Genomic DNA, 19,837 nt, shown 5'->3' with positions numbered 1-19,837 from the left:
TACTGGAGCCCCAGCTCCCTTCCCTTTTCAGGGGCTCACCGGGGCAGGTCATTCTCACATAGCTTTATCCTAAAAGCTGAGGGGATGTGGTGAGGTAAAGGTTATTGGGGTTTACTTGGTAATTTTTTTAAGGTGAAAATGTGCTTTTTAGGAATTTGTGAAGGACTACAGGGTCCAAGGATGGGTTTCAGATGACCCATGAATTCTCTGAAACGGCATGCACATTTTTCTAGGCAGAGCTGCCTTGAGTTTCAAAGACCTCTGACCCTGCAACCTTAGGGGCTTGCCTTAGACCCCTTAAAATACTTAGAAAACAGTATTTTAAGTATGTTGGCCAATAATAATAATAACCACCAGCCCAGAAATAAGTAATGGGGACAAAATCTAGTAATAAGTTATTTTAAAAACTGGCCCATCCAAATGATCGGAATATCTTACATGAAGTTGTGAATCATAAACAACTATGCATACATACAAATCAGTAACACGTGTCCTGTTATGAAAGATACAGGCTCTCACCAAGCAGAACAGATCAAGGGCAGAGAGGGGCTTACGCAGAGCCAGCCACTCACAGAGCACACACAACAGGTTGGTAAGGTAAGGGTGAAATGTGCAGGATGGGGACTTAACCAGATAGTAGACAATACCATATTAAGACCATAATGAAACAATGTACTTTGGAATAATAAACATTAGAAATGTATCAAATTAGTAAAATTGCGAAGAAATACTTTACTTATCCAAAGTTAGTACACAGTAAAACTCCTTTATTGGAGAATAAAAACATACACAGACATAGCTGCAAAAGTTCTGAAGGATATTTCTGGGTATTTGGGCAGGTCTTTGAACTTGTGAGACTTTTTTTTAATGGGTCTAAAATTAAGAAAATTCATGTTTTCTCTCTCCCTTGATAGAATTCTACTTGCACAAAGTTATGATCACCCGTCAAAACTACGGTCAGATTTTGACTCCCGAGTAAACTGAGAGGGAAGGAGGCAAACAAGGAAAGCAATCTTCCCAAGGTAACTGGGTGAGGTGGACAAGAGCAGAGAGGTGAAAATTTCACCAGAATTTCTCGTTGTAAGTCTTCTTGAAATAAAATGTGAGACCTGGCCCCCTATGAATATGCTTGGGTACAACACAAGTCGGTCACCAAATTGCCTGATATAATGAATATCCCAAGAAGCAAGTTAACTGAATGACCTTTTCTTGAGCTGGAGGGGAGGGGTTGAGTTGTGGGGGCAGGAACTGAACATCTGACAAGAAAAAAGGCATGAGGCCAGTGAGCTCCGAGATGGAGGACAAAGAGAAAGAACTTCAGTGGCAGTTTGGCCAAGGGACTTCTGAGAAAATGATAGGATGTGAACCCACTTCTACACCTCTTACACAACAGCATCTTCAGGAAGGTCCGTATTACTGATGAGTGTGTTTGTGCGAGGGGATTCTTTTTGGGGAGCTTGAGGCAGTGCTGAGATCCATATCAAGGGCTGGTAAGGGGTAAATGTGGAAATGAATTATGCAAACACAGAAATCAGAAATTACATGGATAGGTGACATCTGTGTTTTATGTGGAATGTATGGCCTGGGTGTAATTAAATGTAAGCTTGAGAGTCACTGCACTCATAATTACCCTACAGAAAGAGGTAAATCAAAGAACTTCTGCTAAGAGTTTGGCTGCTAGAGGCAGAAGTACCTGAAAGGATGTGAAAACTGTAATCAACTGTTTATTTGCTCAGTCCTTTTCTCAAGCCAAGGGTGTGAACCTGGGAGATCATCTACTGGGGGACAGAATAAACCCACTTGGTGGGTTTGGGCTGTGACCAGTTTTTTCCCCAAGCACATGATGTAAATCCATTATTTTCAAATTCATGTAGCAATTACTAATATAAAATGTGCGAATGATTTCAAATAAGGCAGTAATGAATCCACCTAGCCCCAGCACAGCATAGTAGTTAAGAGCACAGATTAGGGCTGCAGTTCGGGCTCTAGCACTTACCAGCTGTGTGATAGTGGATAAGTTACTTAACATCCCTTCCTGCCCCTCCTCATCTTTATAATCACTGATAATTGTGCAACTGTAAATCAACTAAAAAGCTTTCAACACTTAGAACAAGTGAATTTTATGGTGTGTAAAATATACTCAATAAAGCTGTTTTTAAAAACAGTATCTAGATCAGAGAGATGCTGTAAAAATAAAAATGTAAACTGTCTGGCACTGTGCCTGGCACATAGTAAACACTCATAAATACTAGTGCTTAATATTAGTATAATAAAGAAGAGATTAAAGAATAGAACACTAAAGGTATATAAAGTTAGATTTTTAAAAGAATCAAAGAACTACTGGGTTGGTTGAAATTTCAGAGATCACTTAGTTCAACTCCCCTCATTTTACAGTTGAGAAAATTAGGGACCAGCAGGTGAAGTGCTTTAATTTAAGGTCTAGTTCTAAAACCAGACCTAAGCCTGCTGGATCCCCTTCAGTGCAATTCCCACTCCCTCCCACTGCCTCAGAAACATGGACACATGAAAAATTGAGGATGTTTCCTCAAAGAAGAAAAACATAGAACACAGAAAATTCATGTAAAAATGAAGAAAGAGGATCCCAAGGCCAAGGGCAACCTGTGAAGAGGCCATGACATCCTGGCCTATTAGTCCAGTAGGATCCAGGTCATGAAAACATTAAGTGCTTTGGCAAGGAGGCCCCTGGTCAGCCAGATGACCTGGCTCATCACTGTGGCAGGTGCCTGGTGACGGTGAAGCTGCACAGTCCTGTACGCTACTTCCTGACACAGGATCTGTCAGCAGCAGCAGGAACTGGAGCCAAAAGTAAATGCAGTAGAGTTCTTGGGAGCAGTCAGTCTGAGCAGCCCAAAGCATGAAATAGCTCCTAAATGGCTGTTTTTGCCCGAGTAGTCTGGCCGCACATGTTTATCATCCCCTGGCCTTGTTCATCAGTCCCTCTAGATTCTGAGTGCCTTTACTTATGATCCTGTAAGTTGGCTGTCAGTTTCCTTCATTGTGGCACCCTCTTCTGGCAGGAGATATGAAATGACCCAGAGATTTCCACTTCATTAGTGCTGCCATCTTCTAAGGGAACTTGATAGCATGTCTGAAAAATTTTGAAGCTCATAAAAGCTTACTGTATTATTCCAAAGTTAAATGTTGGACAGGAGAACAAGGTTTGTCTTCTAGGCCAAGGCTTTCCAAGATTCCAGGGGATAACATTCAATGAGTCAACTCTCATTCTTAGGATGGGGTAGAATCACATTCCTCCATTTTTCTTGAAGAGTAACAATTTAGACTAGATGGCTGGTACACAGGCCCCTAATGGTAGGTGACCCACTAGGGGAAGATGGGGGGAAAAAAGAAACAGAGGAGAATTAAGGCCTGAAACAGCTTTTATGATTTAACTCAGTACATTAAAACTTCTGTGAATAATTTATAAAAGTGCCTCATCCTATATGACCAACTGTTTAAATAAAAATCAGTAGAAAGACAGAGGAGGTTGTGTCCATTCATTTGATCTGAGAACTTGGGATGTAGCTTATGATTAAGTCTGACTTCAGCTTTTCCACAGAAAGCTTTCCTATTTTGTAAATCACTCCATACAATGAACACTTTGATGTCGAAGGAGGTGAGAACTCCGACTAAAGGTCTTCTGGCATTCTTGGCACTCGTAAGGCTTCTCTCCGGTGTGAATTCTCTGATGTATGATAAGTTGAGAATGCTGGCTGAATGTTTTCTCACACTCATTACATTCATAAGGTTTCTCACCAATGTGAATTTTTTGGTGGAGAAGAAGCTCAGAGTTATCCCAGAAGGTTCTTGCACATTCATTACACTGATGAGGTTTCTCTCCAGTATGAATTCTCTGGTGGACAATAAGATGGGAGGTCCGCCTAAAAGCCTTTCCACACTCAAAGCATTCATAGGGTTTCTCTCCAGTGTGAATTCTCTCATGCCTAAGAAGTTCTGAGTTCCCCCTAAAGGCCTTTCCACATTCCTTACATACATAGGGTTTCTCACCAGTATGAATTCTAATATGTCTAATAATCTCTGAGTTCTGGCCAAAAGTTTTTCCACATTCATTGCATTCATATGGTTTGTCCCCTGTATGAATTCTTTGATGCCGGATAAGCTCAGAACTCTGACCAAAGCCTTTCCCACATTCGTTACACAGATATGGTTTTTCTCCAGTATGAATTTTCTGGTGTCTGATAAGGCCTGAGCTATGCTTGAAGGCTTTGCCACACTCATTGCATTCATGATATCTTTCTTCAGTATGAATTCTCTGATGCTGAATAAGCTGTGAGCTAACCCTAAAGGTCTTCCCACATTCATTACATTCATATGGTTTCTCTCCTGTGTGGATTCTCTGATGTAGAATAAGGGCTGAATTCTGACTGAAGGCTTTTCCGCATTCTTCACATTTATAAGGTCTCTCTCCAGTATGAATTCTATGATGGTGGATAAGATGTGAACTCTGAATGAAGGCCTTTCCACATTCATTACAAGCAAAAGGTTTCTCTCCTGCATGAATTCTCAGATGCCTGCGAAGACTTGAGTTCGTTCCAAATGTTTTGCCACATTCTTTGCATTCAAAGGGTTTCTCTCCACTATGAACTCTCATATGCTGGATAAGATGTGAATTTTGATTAAAGGCTTTCCCACATTCTTTACATGTATGAGGTTTTTCTCCCACAGAACTTTTCTGTGTTTTGTTAGGTTCTAAATTCTCTATGATGTTTTGGCCAGAGGTAGCAAATGCCTCTGCTGTAATGTCTCCCTGATGTGTAATCAGTTTTGGGCTGGGACTGCATTCTCTCACACTCTCATTCTCTTGGTCTTTCTCAATTGAGGGTGATTTCTTAAAGACAATCAACCCTGATGCAAAGTCTCTCTCCTGAGGAGACATCTGCTCTATAATCTCTTCTGTGGACTCTCCTGAATGCCCCTCCAACAAGTCTTCTTCACATGAGGGTCCAAACTCATGACCCTCATAAACTACCTTTGGCAGTTTTTCTATTGCCCCATGTAGCTCAGACTCTTCAGAAATTTCTTCCTTGGGAATTATCTCCTTGTTCTCAGTCCCCATCTCACAATCTGAAATGAGAGAAAGTATGTGAAGTGACTATCATACCTAAATGAAGCTATTGCTAGAAGAGTATGGAACTCTGACATGCTCTGACAGCTCTCAAAAGTAGTCTTGGTATCTGCTGCAATGATAGAATGCTGCTGAAGAGAAGAAAGATATTTAGAATTATGATGGACATGCCAGACAAACAGCAAATGCTGAGTGAAAACAGTGAGAAAAATGATTAGAGGAAGAGAGTTAAGGAGAGAAACAACTGAAGGTAAGGAGATGCTGATAAAAGTTCCATAGTATTAACAGTGAGTTAGGGCAGAACCTGAGGTTTGGTAAGAAAAACATTTAGGGAAAATGGTGGCCATATTAATATATGGTACACGGAAAAGTCTGAGAGATGGGGCAAAAAATGACTAATATAAACAAGTTTTGGATTTATAGAAAAAGTAATAAAAAATGAGTAGCAAGAGGAACTATCCTGAGTCCAGTCCTCTGGTGCTTGCCAGCTCTACAGAACAGGGGAATATATATATATATATCTCCATTCAAAAGTTAACTTAAGTTAGCTGTAACTAGCACAGAAGTAACTATCTTTGCTCTCTTTATATATAATTGGATGAAGTAAGGTTCTGGCTTAGTTTTCTCCAGACAGTTAGTAAATTGTATAAATAACTACTTTCTTTTCTCTATGATTTGAAATGCCATCTACATCATAATCTAAAGAACCATATATATGGACTTCCGCCAAGATGGAGGCATAGGTGGATGTGCCGTGCCTTCTCCCACAACCAAGATTAGAGAAAACTAAATATTAGCAACAGAAAACACAGCCAGAACACGGAAAATTGAACTTTTCGGAAGTCCGTTAACAACAAATTCTTCAGCCTGACCGGTAAGGGGCGAAACCAGCGGCTGGCGGAGCAGGGTTGCACAGGAGGACTCGGCCAGACACACTCAGGCCCGCGGAATCCAGGCGCAGGGTCAGACCTAGTGAGCGACCCAGCGAGCAACCAGGCGAGCGACCTCGGGGGAGACAGCCAGGCCCGGGGCTGCGTGTTGACTGAGGTCGCGCATTTGTGCGAGGGTGGACAGGCGAGGGAGTGGGCGGTTGGACCGGGCCGGCAGGTCCCCACGGCAAGCGGCAGTGGAGGGCGCCGCCATTTCCCTGCTCTGACCCCACCTCCACATACAGCGTCATAACCCAGCGACTCTGAGTGGCCCGGCCCAGGTGAACCACCTAAGGCACTGCTCCTCCACACCCAGCTGTGAGAAGCGGCAGAGGGGGTCGCCATTTCCCCGCTCTGGCCACGCCCCCCACATACAGCGTCACAACCCAGCGACCTGGGAATCCAAGCCGACGCTTCTCACACTTAAAGGGCCCGAACAGACCAAGAATGGCGCAGGAGGATCTCAGAGCCCCAGAAATAAATCTAAGCGATGAAGAAATAGCAAAACTCACAGACGCACAGTTTAAAAAATTGGTGATCAGGATCCTCACAGAACTGGTTGATTATACGGACAAATTAGACAAATATATGAAGGCGAAACTCATTGAAATGAATGGAATTGCACAGGACACCAATAGCAATGAAAAGGAAACTGGGACTCAAATCAATGGAGTGGACCAGAAGAAAGCAAATAATGGCCAAACAGAAAAGAGTCAAGAAGCAAGAATTCAAAGAAATGAGGAGAGTCTTAGGAACCTCCAGGACATCTTTAAACGCTCCAACATCCGAATTATAGGGGTACCAGAAGGGGGAAAGGCACAGCCACCAGTGGAAAACTTATTTGAACAAATAATAAAGGAGAATTTCCCCAATCTGGCAAAGGAAATAGACTTCCAGGAAATCCAGGAAGCTCAGAGAGTACCAAAAAAGTTGGACCCAAGAAGGAACACACCAAGGCACATCGTAATTACATTAGCCAAGATTAAAATGAAGGAGAGAATCCTAGAAGCAACAAGAGCTAAGGGGACAGTCACCTACAAAGGAGTCCCCATCAGACTGTCAGCGGATTTCTCAAAAGAGACCTTACAGGCAAGAAGGGGCTGGAAAGAGGTATTCCAAGTCATGAAATCTAAAGACCTACAACCAAGATTGCTCTATCCAGCAAAACTTTCATTTAAAATGGAAGGACAGATAAGGTGCTTCTCAGATAAGATCAAATTCAAGGAGTTCATCATCACCAAGCCCTTATTATATGAAATGTTAAAGGGACTTATCTAAGAAAAAGAAGTTAAAGAAACGTGAACAGTGAAAGGACAACAAACTCACAGTTATTAACGACCACACCTAAAACGAAAGAAAAACTAAAAGGACAGCTAGATCAGGAGTGGAAACATAGAAATGAAGATCTCAAGGAGGGTTAGCAACAGGGGAGTGGGAGGAGGAGAAGGGGGGAGAAGGTACAGAAAATAAGTAGCATAGACAGTAGATAGAAAATAGATGGGGGGGCAAGAATAGCATGGGAAATATAGAATCTAAAGGACTTGAGACACATGGTCATAAACTAAAGGGGGGGTGATGGTGGGGATGGGGGGTAGGGTGGAGGGGAATAAAGGGGGAATAGAACAACTGTAACAGCATAATCAATAAAAAATATTAAAAAAAAAGAACCATATATATTTGGTTAATTTCTAGGTCAATTTTCAGACTTCATTCAGTTCTGTTAATCTGTTTATTCCCTGTCTAATACCAAACTGTTCAATTTACTATAGTTTTGTTAAAAATTTTAATGTTAGAGAAAGTTCATTCTCATTAGTCTTTTTTTCACATATTTCTTATTTTTATATTTTTCTAAATAAATTTTAGCATAATTTTGCAAAATATCTTAACATCCTGATGTTTTGTACCCATCATGTCTCTTTATGAATTTTCTTTTAGTACATTTTTGGCATATTTTCTAACTGGTTTTATTTACATACATAGCAGTGCTATTGACTTTTACATACTAATTTTGTAATTGGTGCCTTTATAGAAGCTTTTTAGTATTTTTATAGATCTACAGTCTATGCTTTTTTTTTAACTTCTAAAATGCTGTGCCAAAGATTTTTAGTTATTATCCCAAATCTATTCTTCCATACCTCATCGGCAACAGAATAATGATTTTTTTTAGTGTAGCAATAAGCCTAGCTAAAGAAATAAATTCTCAGACTTCTTCACAGCTAGGTATTGACATGTGACCAACTTCTGGCCAACAAGACAGTAAGATGCAAATGAAAAAACACAGAACATATGGGAAGTCTCTTTCAGGGTGAAGGGATGTACTCCTTCACCCTTTTCTTCCATGCTGTGCCTGGGGTGTGAACTAGTAGTAGTTGGAGTGCCATCTTGAACCATGAGTACACTGGCACACCCTATGCCAGTGTACATACACAGAATCAGAGCTGAAAGGAACTGGGGTCTCTGACAAGTCCATGGAGCTGCCATAGCAGCCCTGGTATGCCTGCCTCTGGAGTTCTTTTATTTAAGAAATAAGCTTTGCCTTGTTTGAACCATTAGTTGTTGTTTTTGGTTTGGGGGTGTGTTTTTTTTTGTGGGAATGAGGTGTTTGTTTGTTTGTTTGTTTGTTTGTTTGTTTGTTTTAAATGAAGCAAACCTATTCCAAACTGGTACAATGGCCCCAGAAATTTAGCTGTCCCAGTCACAAAAATCCAAATGATGAGAGAATAAGTCTGGCCTCTGTTCAGGTAGTAAGCAACCTGGAGCTAATATTAAGGAGGCTTTTTGCCTAAGCAAGTGCATTTTTGTACCATGGCAAATCTGAGGAGTATAATCCTCTCATCAGTAAAAGTATTAACTGTAGAAGGTAATTCTCAAGGGGGGTAGGTAACTATGAGGCTTTATTCTTTAGAAAATGCAGTGTTACGGGATGGCTTTTAAGCCAAGGAGTGACACAGTCCATTGTCAGACTAGCATTTCAGATAGATGCACAGTAGTGGCCATTTAGTGGCTAAACTATAAAGTAGTATGCCAAGACATAGGAAGATCAGTTAGGCTGATGCAGTCATCAAGGTAAAGAGTCATTAAATCTAACCATGGCAACTGTAGTGGTGAATGAAAAGGACACATGCTGGAGAAATATTTAAGAGGACAAATTCTGTAAGATTTGGTGTGTGAGGAATAGGGATGAGTCCAAGATGATGCCAGATCTCCCTTTATTTAAGGAATGGTAATTAGATGGACAGTGGTACCACTGAGATTGGTAATACTGGAGGAGCAGCTAGTTTAGAAAGGAAGATAATAGATGGGCTCTGTTTTGGACTATATGAATTTCAAAATATCCATATAGTGGTATCAAGGAATCAATCAAAACATATTAGTCTAAAATTTAGAAGAGTCAGGACTAGAAACATAGACTTGAGAGTACTTAGCATAAATAGTATGAGCATAGTATGATAATTGTCAGATATACTGAAGACAGAAATCTAAAAAGCCAAAGCTAACATTTAAGGGTACTCCAATTATCTCCCATCTTCCTCTCCAGATCTTTCTACCTTTCTCCACCCTGCTCTCTGCCCCAGATGGCTACCCTATACAGCATATATCAACAGGCCATCTGGCTTCTAGTTGGGTTCCATCAATAGGGAGGCCCAGCAGGAAGCTGGAAGTAGGAACAATAGTAAGGTCAGGATATTTACTCTCCTAGTTCCTATGCGATCACCTTGGGCTCATGGTCTCCCTCAATGGTAGGTCATTACTCCTCTCTAGGAGTCTATCCTACTGAAATGTCTAAACAACTGGGTTCTCCATTAATATCCTTCTCCAGAGATAGGAGAGCCTATCTCTGGTCTCTTATGACCACTCAACTGTTGCCTCAATGCCCTGCCCACACATATATCATTTATAATTAACCTATTTGCAAATAAACCCTCCTAAAATTATTCCAATTTTAGTCAAGTATCTGTTTCCTCTTAGGATCCTAATGATAAAAGGGTAGGTAGAGGAAGAGAAGCCCACCAAAAAGAGAAAAACTGGTTAATGAAGTAAGAGAAGAACCAGAATACAACATCAGGAAGAATTAAAAAGTGTCATACACATTGAAATATCCAGTCAAATAAGAATGGGAAAACCTCTACTGGCACAATTAGATAGTTACAGATGATCTGTGAGAACAGATGCAGTAGAATGACAAAACAGAAGCCAGTGACAGTGGACTGATTAGTAAATTTGCTGCTGCTTTAAATAATTTTTGGATGAAAGGAGAGGACCAAGATGGGCAGTACCACTAAAGGTCAAAGAAGAATTTTCTATGGAGGGAAAAACTTGAACATGTTTATATTAGAAGTGATAGTGCCAGTAGAGAAATAGGGGTTAAAAGGGAAAAGATGAGATTACTGAAGAAATGAAGACCCTGAGAGGCAGGAGACACTGGAGTCAAGTGCTGAGGGAAAGGAAAAGTGGTGATTTTGGGGTGACCTTAGGACTGCCCTTCTTTCTCTGCCCAGCCACTCAGTTATCCACAGGGTGGTAGTACTACCACCTTCTGACCCTGGGGCCTTCCTAGTCACTCATCAGTGCAGCCCTAATAACAGCCCCGACAAACCCCCACCTCCAGCACCTGTTTGGAACTTGATCTCCTACTGGAGTCCTGAAGCCTTGGAAGCTCTTTGTGCTACCCCTCAAAATAACATGGAATCTTCATCAACTTTCCCTGCCATGGCATCTTCTCTCATTTTTCCATGGAGTAAGGGGTGAGCACCCAAAAGCAGGATTTCTCCTTTTGGTTGAAATTTTTGAAAATATAGACAATATGTATCCATGTAATTGTAAGGATCCATTGTAGAGAATTTAGCTATCTTCTTCATCCATGTTACCATCTGAGGTACTGTCTTAAATAAATTTCTCTCTAATAGTCAAGAACAAGTCCCACCAGCTGGTATTTCAGTCCCTATCTACTTCCAGCCCTCTCTCTGGCCTTTCCTTTTCACCCTCATCTCTCCCATAGTTACTTTTTTTCTATTATCTAGCTCTTTACAAAGTCATCATTCATAGAACCTAAATCTGTACCACACCGCATGAAAAAAATCACTTGTCCACAGTAGAACAAGATAAAGATATGAAAGTTAGGTATGTACCTATCCCCAGCTTCAAAATCTGGTTCAAAAATTCAAATCCAAAAAGTATTCCCTAACTAAATTTGACCCTGTCTGACCATTCTTTTGCTTTGCAGTCTACCAGTGACACAATATTAACATTATTTATTAAATGGTGCTTTATGGAGGGACCTTCTCATATACAAATCAAAGCCAATCTCCAGTTGGTTGATTTTCCAAGAGGCACAGCCACATATTAAACCTCATCCTAATATGGAAACACTCCATACTACTCATAGCATAAATTTACATTTCCAAATATAATTTCCTATCTTTCTGCTTCTCACTTCCATACTTTTCTACAATGAAATTAACTCTTTTTGGAGAGAAATGAGATGGAGGTGCCACTGGAGGAGTAAGTTGACCACTCTTAGTCCTCAGTCTGGGGAATGACAAGGAGACCTCTACTGGATCTCCACAGTTCAGCATAGGGTCTTCAACTCTGCAGACCTGGATTTGTTTTTCTCAATGCACCTGAGAGTAGGCTCAGAAAGCCTCATTCACAAAATACTGAGGCATAAACCAGATACCCATCTGTTAATTAACAATGAGAAATAAAACTTTAAAAGATGAAAATCTACAATGAGAAGCCACATAAAACACTGACAATTGCCCTAGCTGGTGTGGCTCAGTGGATTGAATGCTGGCCTGAGAAACAAAAGGTTGCAGTTCAATTCCCAGTATAGAGCACATGACTGGGTTGCAGGCAAAGTCCCTGGTGGGGGGAATGTGAGATACAACCACTCATTGATGTTTCTCTCCCTCTTTCTTCCTCCCTTCCCCTCTCTAAGCATATATAAATAAATAAAATCTTTAAAATAAACAATGAAAATCATTTCATAGGCTTGAAATCCAGTGAAATTTTTAAAAAACATTTACTTATTTTTAGAGAGAAGGGACAAGAGAGAGAAAAACAGGGAGAGAAACATCAATGTGTTTGATGTTTCAAACACGCTGCCTCTCACGTGCCCCTCATGGGAGACCTGGCCTGCAACCCAAGCATTTGCCCTGACTGCGAATCTAACCAGTGACCCTTTTGTTCATAGGCCAGCCCTCAATCCACTGAGCCACACCAGCTAGGGCAAGATTTTTTTTTAATGGCTTAAATGATTGTTTGCCTGAAACTAGTCTAGATTCCTAAAAATCAAGTGGGAAATTTGTTCAAATATACTAATTTCCCACCTCAGAACTCTCAGAATCAGAATTTCCAGGGGTACCCAAGGGGTCTGTATTTTTAACAAGTGCCCCAGGTGATTTTGATGCCCCACGAGGTTTGAAAACCACTGTGTTAGAAAGTGTTAATTAACAAATGAATTTATCCCACTCTTGGTCTGGTGCTTCCATCCCAACCCAAGGTCTTGTCTACCAAATAGCTGAACACGTGTGTAAAGCAGCATTATCATAGATATATGGCCAATTCTCGCTCTTTCTTCCTACCCTCCACTGTAACTGCTCCTACCCTTCCCTAAACTTCTGAAGACAGGGAAGATATAATACAATTAACTAGATCCCCTTTTCTGAGTTAAAAATCACATTCCTCTTAAGCTTATCAAACTGACCCTAGCTGGATACTGTGACTGGACCTGAGTTTGCCCAAACTGCCTAAGTCAGAGTTTACAATATTCTCTTGTGATAGTAGTATCACTTACTCCTTTGAACTTACCTGCCAAAAGTCACACTGTAATTCGCAGTAAAAAACAAACAAACAAATAAATAACCTATCAGCCTGCCGTCTGATTTGTCTTCTGAAACTTTTGTTGAAAGCATATACTGCTACTTAAAATACAAAAGGTCCAGGAATCATTTACTTCCTCAGCAAACTCTGCTTTTGTGTGGTACTCCAGAGATTTGTCTACGCCAGAGTTACAATACACCACAATAAAATCAGAAGGCCATGGGTGAGATATATATCCTTCTTTTATAGAGAAGGAAAAAAGAAAGCTATATACCACAAGCCCATTTTCAAGTAGATTGGTGGTAAGCAAGGGTAAATATTTAAGTCAAGGACCTAGAAACTGATCCCCGTTCAATAATCCATGTGCCCACAGACATTACAGAAAGGATTTGTGTACCCCCTCCATGTATTTCAGTTCTAAGACCACTGCACAACAGCACATGAGGCAAAGCCTCAGAAGCCAGGAAATACAGGAGAAATAAAGGAACAGAAAGAACATTCTAACCTCAATGTAGTATGTGCAGAGTTGGGTTAGATAAAGAAGTGAGGATGCATTGACCTTTTAATGTGGAGAGTAATGATGAGCACTTACTTACTATGTACTGTGTGCTAAGCAATTTATAGACAATAGCTTGTTAAAACCTCACAACCTCCTGATGAGGCAAGTATGCTAGAGGGCATCATAGTGAGGAGGAATCCATCAGCATGTTTTCCTGTCTTTCTCCAGCAACACTTCAGATGGCCCAGAGCAGGCTGGGAACCAGAATATGCACAGTGGAAGAATGAAGGAGTGAGGGGCTTGAGGATACTAGCCAGGACATAGTTGAGATGACTGAGACAAATGAAGCGGGGGAAGCAGGGAGGAGTAGGATGCTAATAGATGGAGGTTGCAGAGAAGGTGAAGAATGTGGTAAGCACAAGGAACCAAGGGCAGGTGTCCAGGAAACTGACATGAGGTTTAATATTGAAATGTCAAAATTTATAATATACCAAAAGTAATATCCTTTGCAACTATTCAAATTTATGACAAAAAGATTATATATTTTGGACATCAACTTACAAATATTGTAAGGGGATACAAAGCTTTTCAAATTATTTTATGGGGTATTTGAGGAAAAAGTATGCAGTGGCCTTGCTCTCAGAGCTCCAGGAGTGAACCCCAACTGAGTTAACCCAGTCAAATTAAAGCCATCCCCCTTGCAAGTGACTGTCCAAAACAGCAGGGATTGGTTCAGAGATGGACATATGCCTTCCTCTGGCTCAATAATAGCCTGAGAAAGTTTGCTGGGAGATTATGAGAACAGTTTCCTGCCATCCTGAGAGAAGTCACAGGAAGAGAAGTCTATGTATGGTTGCCTGCAACTGCTGCTACCATTTCACTCCCACGTTGTGGATGGAGGGAGGTAGAGCTCAGAAAATTGAGGGGAAATGGAGCCAGGGTCAAAAGATTAAATGTCCTGAAACCTCTTTACCTGTTGTTTTCCAATTATGAGAGCTTATACCTCACATTAAGCCAGCTTAATTCGAGTAGTAGTCTTACTTGCAGACAATAGCATTTTAACTGATATAAATACTCTCCCTTAACTTCTGAAAGGGCAGATATTAGTATATCTAGTCTAAGAATCACCTCCTCCCCAAAGTCTTCACTAACACCTCCAGAAAGGTAGTTCTCTCTTGGTCCTCTGAACAGCATTTCACTCACCTCTTTTTTTGTACTAGAGTTACCATGTCTCTTCCTGTTCATTGCTTCCCAAGACCTACAGAATAAAAACTTAACATGGCTCATAATGTCCTCTGGGTCAGTCTCCTATCTCCCTCTTCATCTCCTGTCCCGTGCCCTCCAATGACATTTGAAAGCTGTAGCCATGCTTTGGGCCCTGCAGAGCAAACACATCCTATTCTAGAAAGCTTATTTGCCTTTGCAAACAGGTTATTCCCACTGCCTGCCCGCCTTGTACACTTAACATCTACGGGACTCAGCTCCAGCACAGAAAGTCCCTTCTGTTTTCTTCCCCTTCCCTGCCCCTAATACTACTTGATTTTGTTGCAGTTACCTCATTGTATTACTAGTCCATTTTCGTGTATGCTTTCTTCTTTATAACATGAGCAGGAATGATGTTTTTCATCTCGGTATTTCCAGTGCCTAGCACATTTCAGGTACCTGGCAAATATTTGTTACATGACTGTGTAAATGTCTTACCTACATAATATTTAATTCATTCTGTATCTAAAGAGCCTAAAATGATGTCTGATACATAGCTGATCAAAATAACCATTTGTGAAAATAACTTCCTTTTCCCAATCGGGATGACATTTAATTTAAAGCACTATTATCCTTTCCGCTGTCCACTTGGCCCCCACAGTCAAGGCTCGATTACCTGTCTCCTTTCCAATACTAATCCTCAAAAGCCAAAAGCCTGTCTGCCAGCATAAGGCACAATATGCCAAGGGCGCCTTAGGTTTTTGACACTGCCCTGCCATTCTGGCCCCGCTGTTTGCTTGGGGATGGTATGTCAGAAAACCATAACTCCCAATGGCCCCCACCTCAGGACCGAAAAAGGGGGTGCCCCTGCTTCTTCCGCGCTGGCGGCTGACAGGCATGGAACCACAGTGGGGATGGACCCTGCCAGGGTCCAGGCCCCACAGCTTCAGTGTGCAGGTGGGAAATGAAGGCCGGAGCTGACCATAAAGTCCAAGGTCACACCAGGTCAGGAACCGGACTAAATGTTGGGTTTCCGCTCGGCTTAAGGACCGGAAAGTCGGGAGCCTAGAGCCCTCCTCCCTCCCGCGGAACAGAATAAGATCTCACCGCAGGCCGCTACCGCCCCACGGTTGCTCCACTCGGGCTCCCGCGGCTGCTCAGCCCGCTTGCACCGAACCCGCAGCTGTTGCTTGGTTTCACTGACGACACCTCGGCTACTTCCGGTACCGCTGCACTCCAGCCAATCTGCGTGCGTCCACTTCGCTAGAGGAACAGGTGGTTCGCATGCCCACACCACCTCCCCTTTCCCAGCGTTTCTTTATGTGGGTCCACTCCTTACCTGAGCACCCTCTCACTGTTACCTGCCGAAGCTGCTCCCTGGAGTGGCCCTGTGAATCGGCCAAGGCCCACTTCAGCCCCAGGATCACTAACGAGCTGAGTCCTCCGGGTTTCCTAGAACGGCTCCAGGGATGCACTTCCGCCCTTTGACCGGCCGCTTGGCGCAGTGGTATTGCTCATTGAGCATTGACCTGGGCTTGAAAAATTGGGAGTGGGTTTCACTTCTTCGCGGGGCAGAGATTGCGGGGTCTTCTTAACACCCCCAACCTGCATCTCTTATCCTACCACTGCCTTTTCTGAGCTCCATTAGTCTGGTAAACACACACGCCTGGATCCCAGGAATAAGCTGGGCAGGAAGGGAGACCTGTTCTGAGGCCATGGAAGGCTTACTGGAGGAAGGGAGTGAAGTTTGGGCTAAATTCTGAAGGTTGAATGGGAATTACCCAGAGTGAGGGGAAGACGAGCAGTTCAGACAATGGGAACAGCATTCTACACTAGCCTTTTTACCTCTTGAACAAGTGTGGCGCTTCTCACCTCAGGCTGTTTGTACTTGTTACTTCCTCTTGTTATTGGTCTCAGTTCAAAGGTAAACTAGTTGGAGAAGCCTTCTATCCTACCTAAAGTTGCCTCAAACTACACTACCCCTTCCAAATACTGATTACAGAAAAGGATTATTATTGGCTCTGTTTGGGTCTGGTGCTGCCCCTGAACCAATCATTGTATTCAGGGGAAAGGGACAGTAGGATGAACCAAATCTGGGTTACATTCTACCCCAGTCTGTGGGGGCGGGCTTCTGTGTTTGCCTCACCATAAAGGGTGACTATTCTCAGAAAGGAATATTGTGTATATACATCCAGTACACAACCTAGCAGAAAAGAAAACTTTATCTTGAGTTCACCACTGAGGTAAACTCAAGGCCCTAAACTCTAAGGTCCATCACTTTAGCCACTCTCCCACCAATATCTTTAACTCTAGCCCTAATGTCTGTAACTTCCCAAGAAGTTTGATAACCCCAAATCAGTTGAAATATCCATTTTCCTTGTCCAGGCTGTTAATAACTAGTGGGAAAATTTTTACACTTTGAAGATGAGCCCCAAGATAAATGTATGATTTCCACTCTCCAGAAATAATTTTCTGTTTCCCTAGTCAGCTTGCCTGCCATTTTCCATGATTGCTATTTCAACCTTCTCCATCTGCTCAAGCCACGATCCTGATCCAAGAGGAGTCAATACCATCACAATAGCCAGCTATATTTATCCCAAGCCCAGACTACAAAAATATCTTGCTTCAGAACCAAGGGTGAGGGACATTTGGTTCTACTAGGTACTTTTACCTAGTGTACATACATTAATGGGCATCTGCCTCAAGAGCCTAGATCAGTGATTCTCAAACTTGGCTGCATGTTGGAATCCCCTAAGGATCTTTAAAATGTTGATATCTAGTGCCACCTATATAAATTCTGTTGCAAATTATCTCAGATATAGTCTGGGAAAGTTGTTTGTTTGTTTGTTGAGAGGGAGTGTTTGTTTTTGGAGTGCATGTGTTTTTAGCCTTCTAAGTGATTCGAACATACAGCTAACAAGGTTGAAAACCAAAGGCCTAGGTCAGTGATTCTCAAAATGTGGTCTCTGAATCAGAAACTTGGGGGTTGGGGCTTAACAATCTGCGTTTAAGAAGGCCTTCAGGGGTTCCGATGCACAGTAAAGTTTGGGTATGACTGGCCCTGATATTGACAGTGCTTCACGTGATCAGTCCCTGTATGTGAGTTAGACAAGAAAAGGGTAAGTTGTATCTTCCCAGCTACTCCCCTGCCCACCTGCTTTATTATCTGGGCCGATTTAGGGGCCATGTGGAGCAATGGGAATCTACTGAGGGAAGAGGACTAAGGCTTATGATCCACAAGTACCATTCCCATTTCCAGTGTGTAGGTGGATATCTAAGACTGGGTAGGGGCTGATGTTTCACAGTCTCCTGATAGGCTCAAGACTTTCATTGAATTGATTTTTATAGGTAAGTATAGGAAGTTTTGCTCCTCTTGAAAAAAAATGGCAGGTAGGAACCTTGCCTGCCCTGTTCAATTCACACACATTACAGGCACATGAAAAATAAAATACATACTCTTCATGTTCACCCTGGTCCCTTCTATCTTTGGAACACATGGGAAGGAGGACTACCAGCACTATCTACACTCATTTCTAATACTTTAAATCACATTATCTCTCTCGTTAGTTTACAACTGTTGGGAGCCTGGTGCTGATTGTAATTATATTTTCATTTGTCTATGGACCACATTCCAAGCTATCACCAAACCATAAATAACAGAACTCAATGTCATCGTAGATGGCATGTAAGTGTAAGCCATTGTTAGAATTCTGGAAGAAATTACCATAGTCAGCCCCCTTGAAAATCTTTACGTCTTTTAAAACCCCTTCTCTCACAGGTGCAGGTCCTTGAATAAAGTCATTTTGTTCAACATCATTTTGTTGTGACATTGTTGAGATGCTATAGGAACTTAACTCTCGTTTATGTCAATTAGCCTGTGGTAACACTGGTTTTGTTATATGTCGTTTCACTTCAAGTCACAGAACCTGTCAACAATGGTAAGTGAGGACCAGCTGTATAACTCTGGGCCAGCGTATGATTTAACACTAGGACACAGGCTGGGATAGCTTCCTCTTCCTGTGAACTGCTCTCCTCCCACCTTCACATATCCACTTTTTAGATCACCGTCCTTGATCTTATTTTCTTGATCCTGCCTTCCTTCTCTTCTTTCGACCAGCCAAACTTACACACCTGAAGTTTCACTCAGCATGACAAAAATGCATCTTGCCTTTGTTAACCATTTCCTATGAACACAGCTTTACCTTAGATAGGAAGAGTGTTCCTTGAGAAACAAGACTATGTACATGTCCCTGAGAAGCACTAGCCCTGCTGGGTCCGTATTCAGTAGAACCCGGCTGACCTGAAATCCTTATATCTCACCTCGGCACACAACCAGTTAAGCAGAATCAAGGTTCAATGAAGTTTTCAGGGTTCCCCTCACACCTCCATCAATGCAGAAGAAAAAGGTGAAACAGAAAGTCGACCACCTTCTCCAGAGTTAACAATTATACCAAGGAATCCAGAAGACCAATTCTGAGCCTGACCTAGCAAGATCATGTTTTCACTGTTCCAGGATAGCAGATCCTTCTTGGACAAGTTCTTTAAGTGTAAAAGATGCCTTTCAGGGTCCACATCTCTCAGATGAAACTATGGCCCCTTTCACATAGGATAAAATGCAACAACACCGGAAACCTCAGCTTCCTAATAACTGTTCTATGTTTTGGTGTCAGGTGCAGAGGCAGAGAAGAGAATGTTGCCCTGGTGCAAGGGTAAGTGCTCAGCTTTGAGAAAGGAAGCTGGAAGTGGTAGAAGGTGTTGCGCTGGAAATAACAGCAGAGTATACAAGGGAGCAAGTGATCCAAAAGCAAAGCAGAAGACAGTGTACTGCAGAATATGAGGCTCCTTACCAGGGTTCTGGAGTCTTCACAAAGTCATCAAAATAATTGGAACACTTGCTACCAGGTCTAAGACATCACTGAGCCACAACCATGCCCCTGACCACTGAGCCCCAAGTCCAGGCAACTGCCACTAATTAGTCTGAATTTGTATTTGAGTAGAAATTATTTTCCCTGCCAGGGAAAATATCCTGCATGATTATTTCTGAGGCTGTTTTTTAGAGAAAATAACATGGGAGGAAAATCAAGTACCAGTGTCTCTCACCATCACAGGGACATAAATTCCCAATGTGACTAGAGAACCATGACACTGCCAGAATGATTCTTAATTCTGTTCTCATGGTGTCATTTTCCAGCTGAAGATGTGGCCCATCAAAAAATCTTGGATGATGAGGACTTCCACCAAGATGGAGGCATAGGTGGAAGCACTGCACCTTCTCACACA

The 19,837-nt window shown here is 42.1% G+C and overlaps 1 protein-coding gene across 6 annotated transcripts; it reads right to left on the bottom strand.

Annotated features, from left to right (window-relative positions):
* Window positions 1-390: 390 nt before the first annotated feature.
* Window positions 391-16,018, bottom strand: ZFP3 (ZFP3 zinc finger protein). 6 transcript variants are annotated; one of them, XM_037144250.2, is made up of 5 exons: window positions 15,897-16,018; window positions 15,665-15,820; window positions 14,910-15,016; window positions 14,558-14,612; window positions 391-5,103 (listed from the first exon to the last, which is right to left on the bottom strand). In XM_037144250.2, exon 5 carries the CDS (start codon window positions 5,093-5,095, stop codon window positions 3,599-3,601), a length of 1,497 nt encoding a protein of 498 aa, XP_037000145.2. In that variant the 5' UTR covers window positions 5,096-5,103; window positions 14,558-14,612; window positions 14,910-15,016; window positions 15,665-15,820; window positions 15,897-16,018; the 3' UTR covers window positions 391-3,598. The 6 variants fall into 6 exon arrangements, with proteins under 6 accessions (XP_037000145.2, XP_053528566.1, XP_037000146.2 ...); XM_053672591.1 differs by having other exon boundaries at window positions 15,919-16,015; XM_037144251.2 differs by lacking the exon at window positions 14,558-14,612 and having other exon boundaries at window positions 15,665-16,018.
* Between the last annotated feature and the right edge of the window lie 3,819 nt (window positions 16,019-19,837).

Source organism: Artibeus jamaicensis, unplaced genomic scaffold, assembly GCF_021234435.1.
Source record: "Artibeus jamaicensis isolate MK-2021 breed Jamaican fruit bat unplaced genomic scaffold, CSHL_Jam_final contig_777, whole genome shotgun sequence".
NCBI lineage: Eukaryota > Metazoa > Chordata > Mammalia > Chiroptera > Phyllostomidae > Artibeus > Artibeus jamaicensis.
The sequence above is the reverse complement of the archived record's forward strand: the minus strand, read 5'-3'. Positions and strand labels throughout refer to the sequence as shown.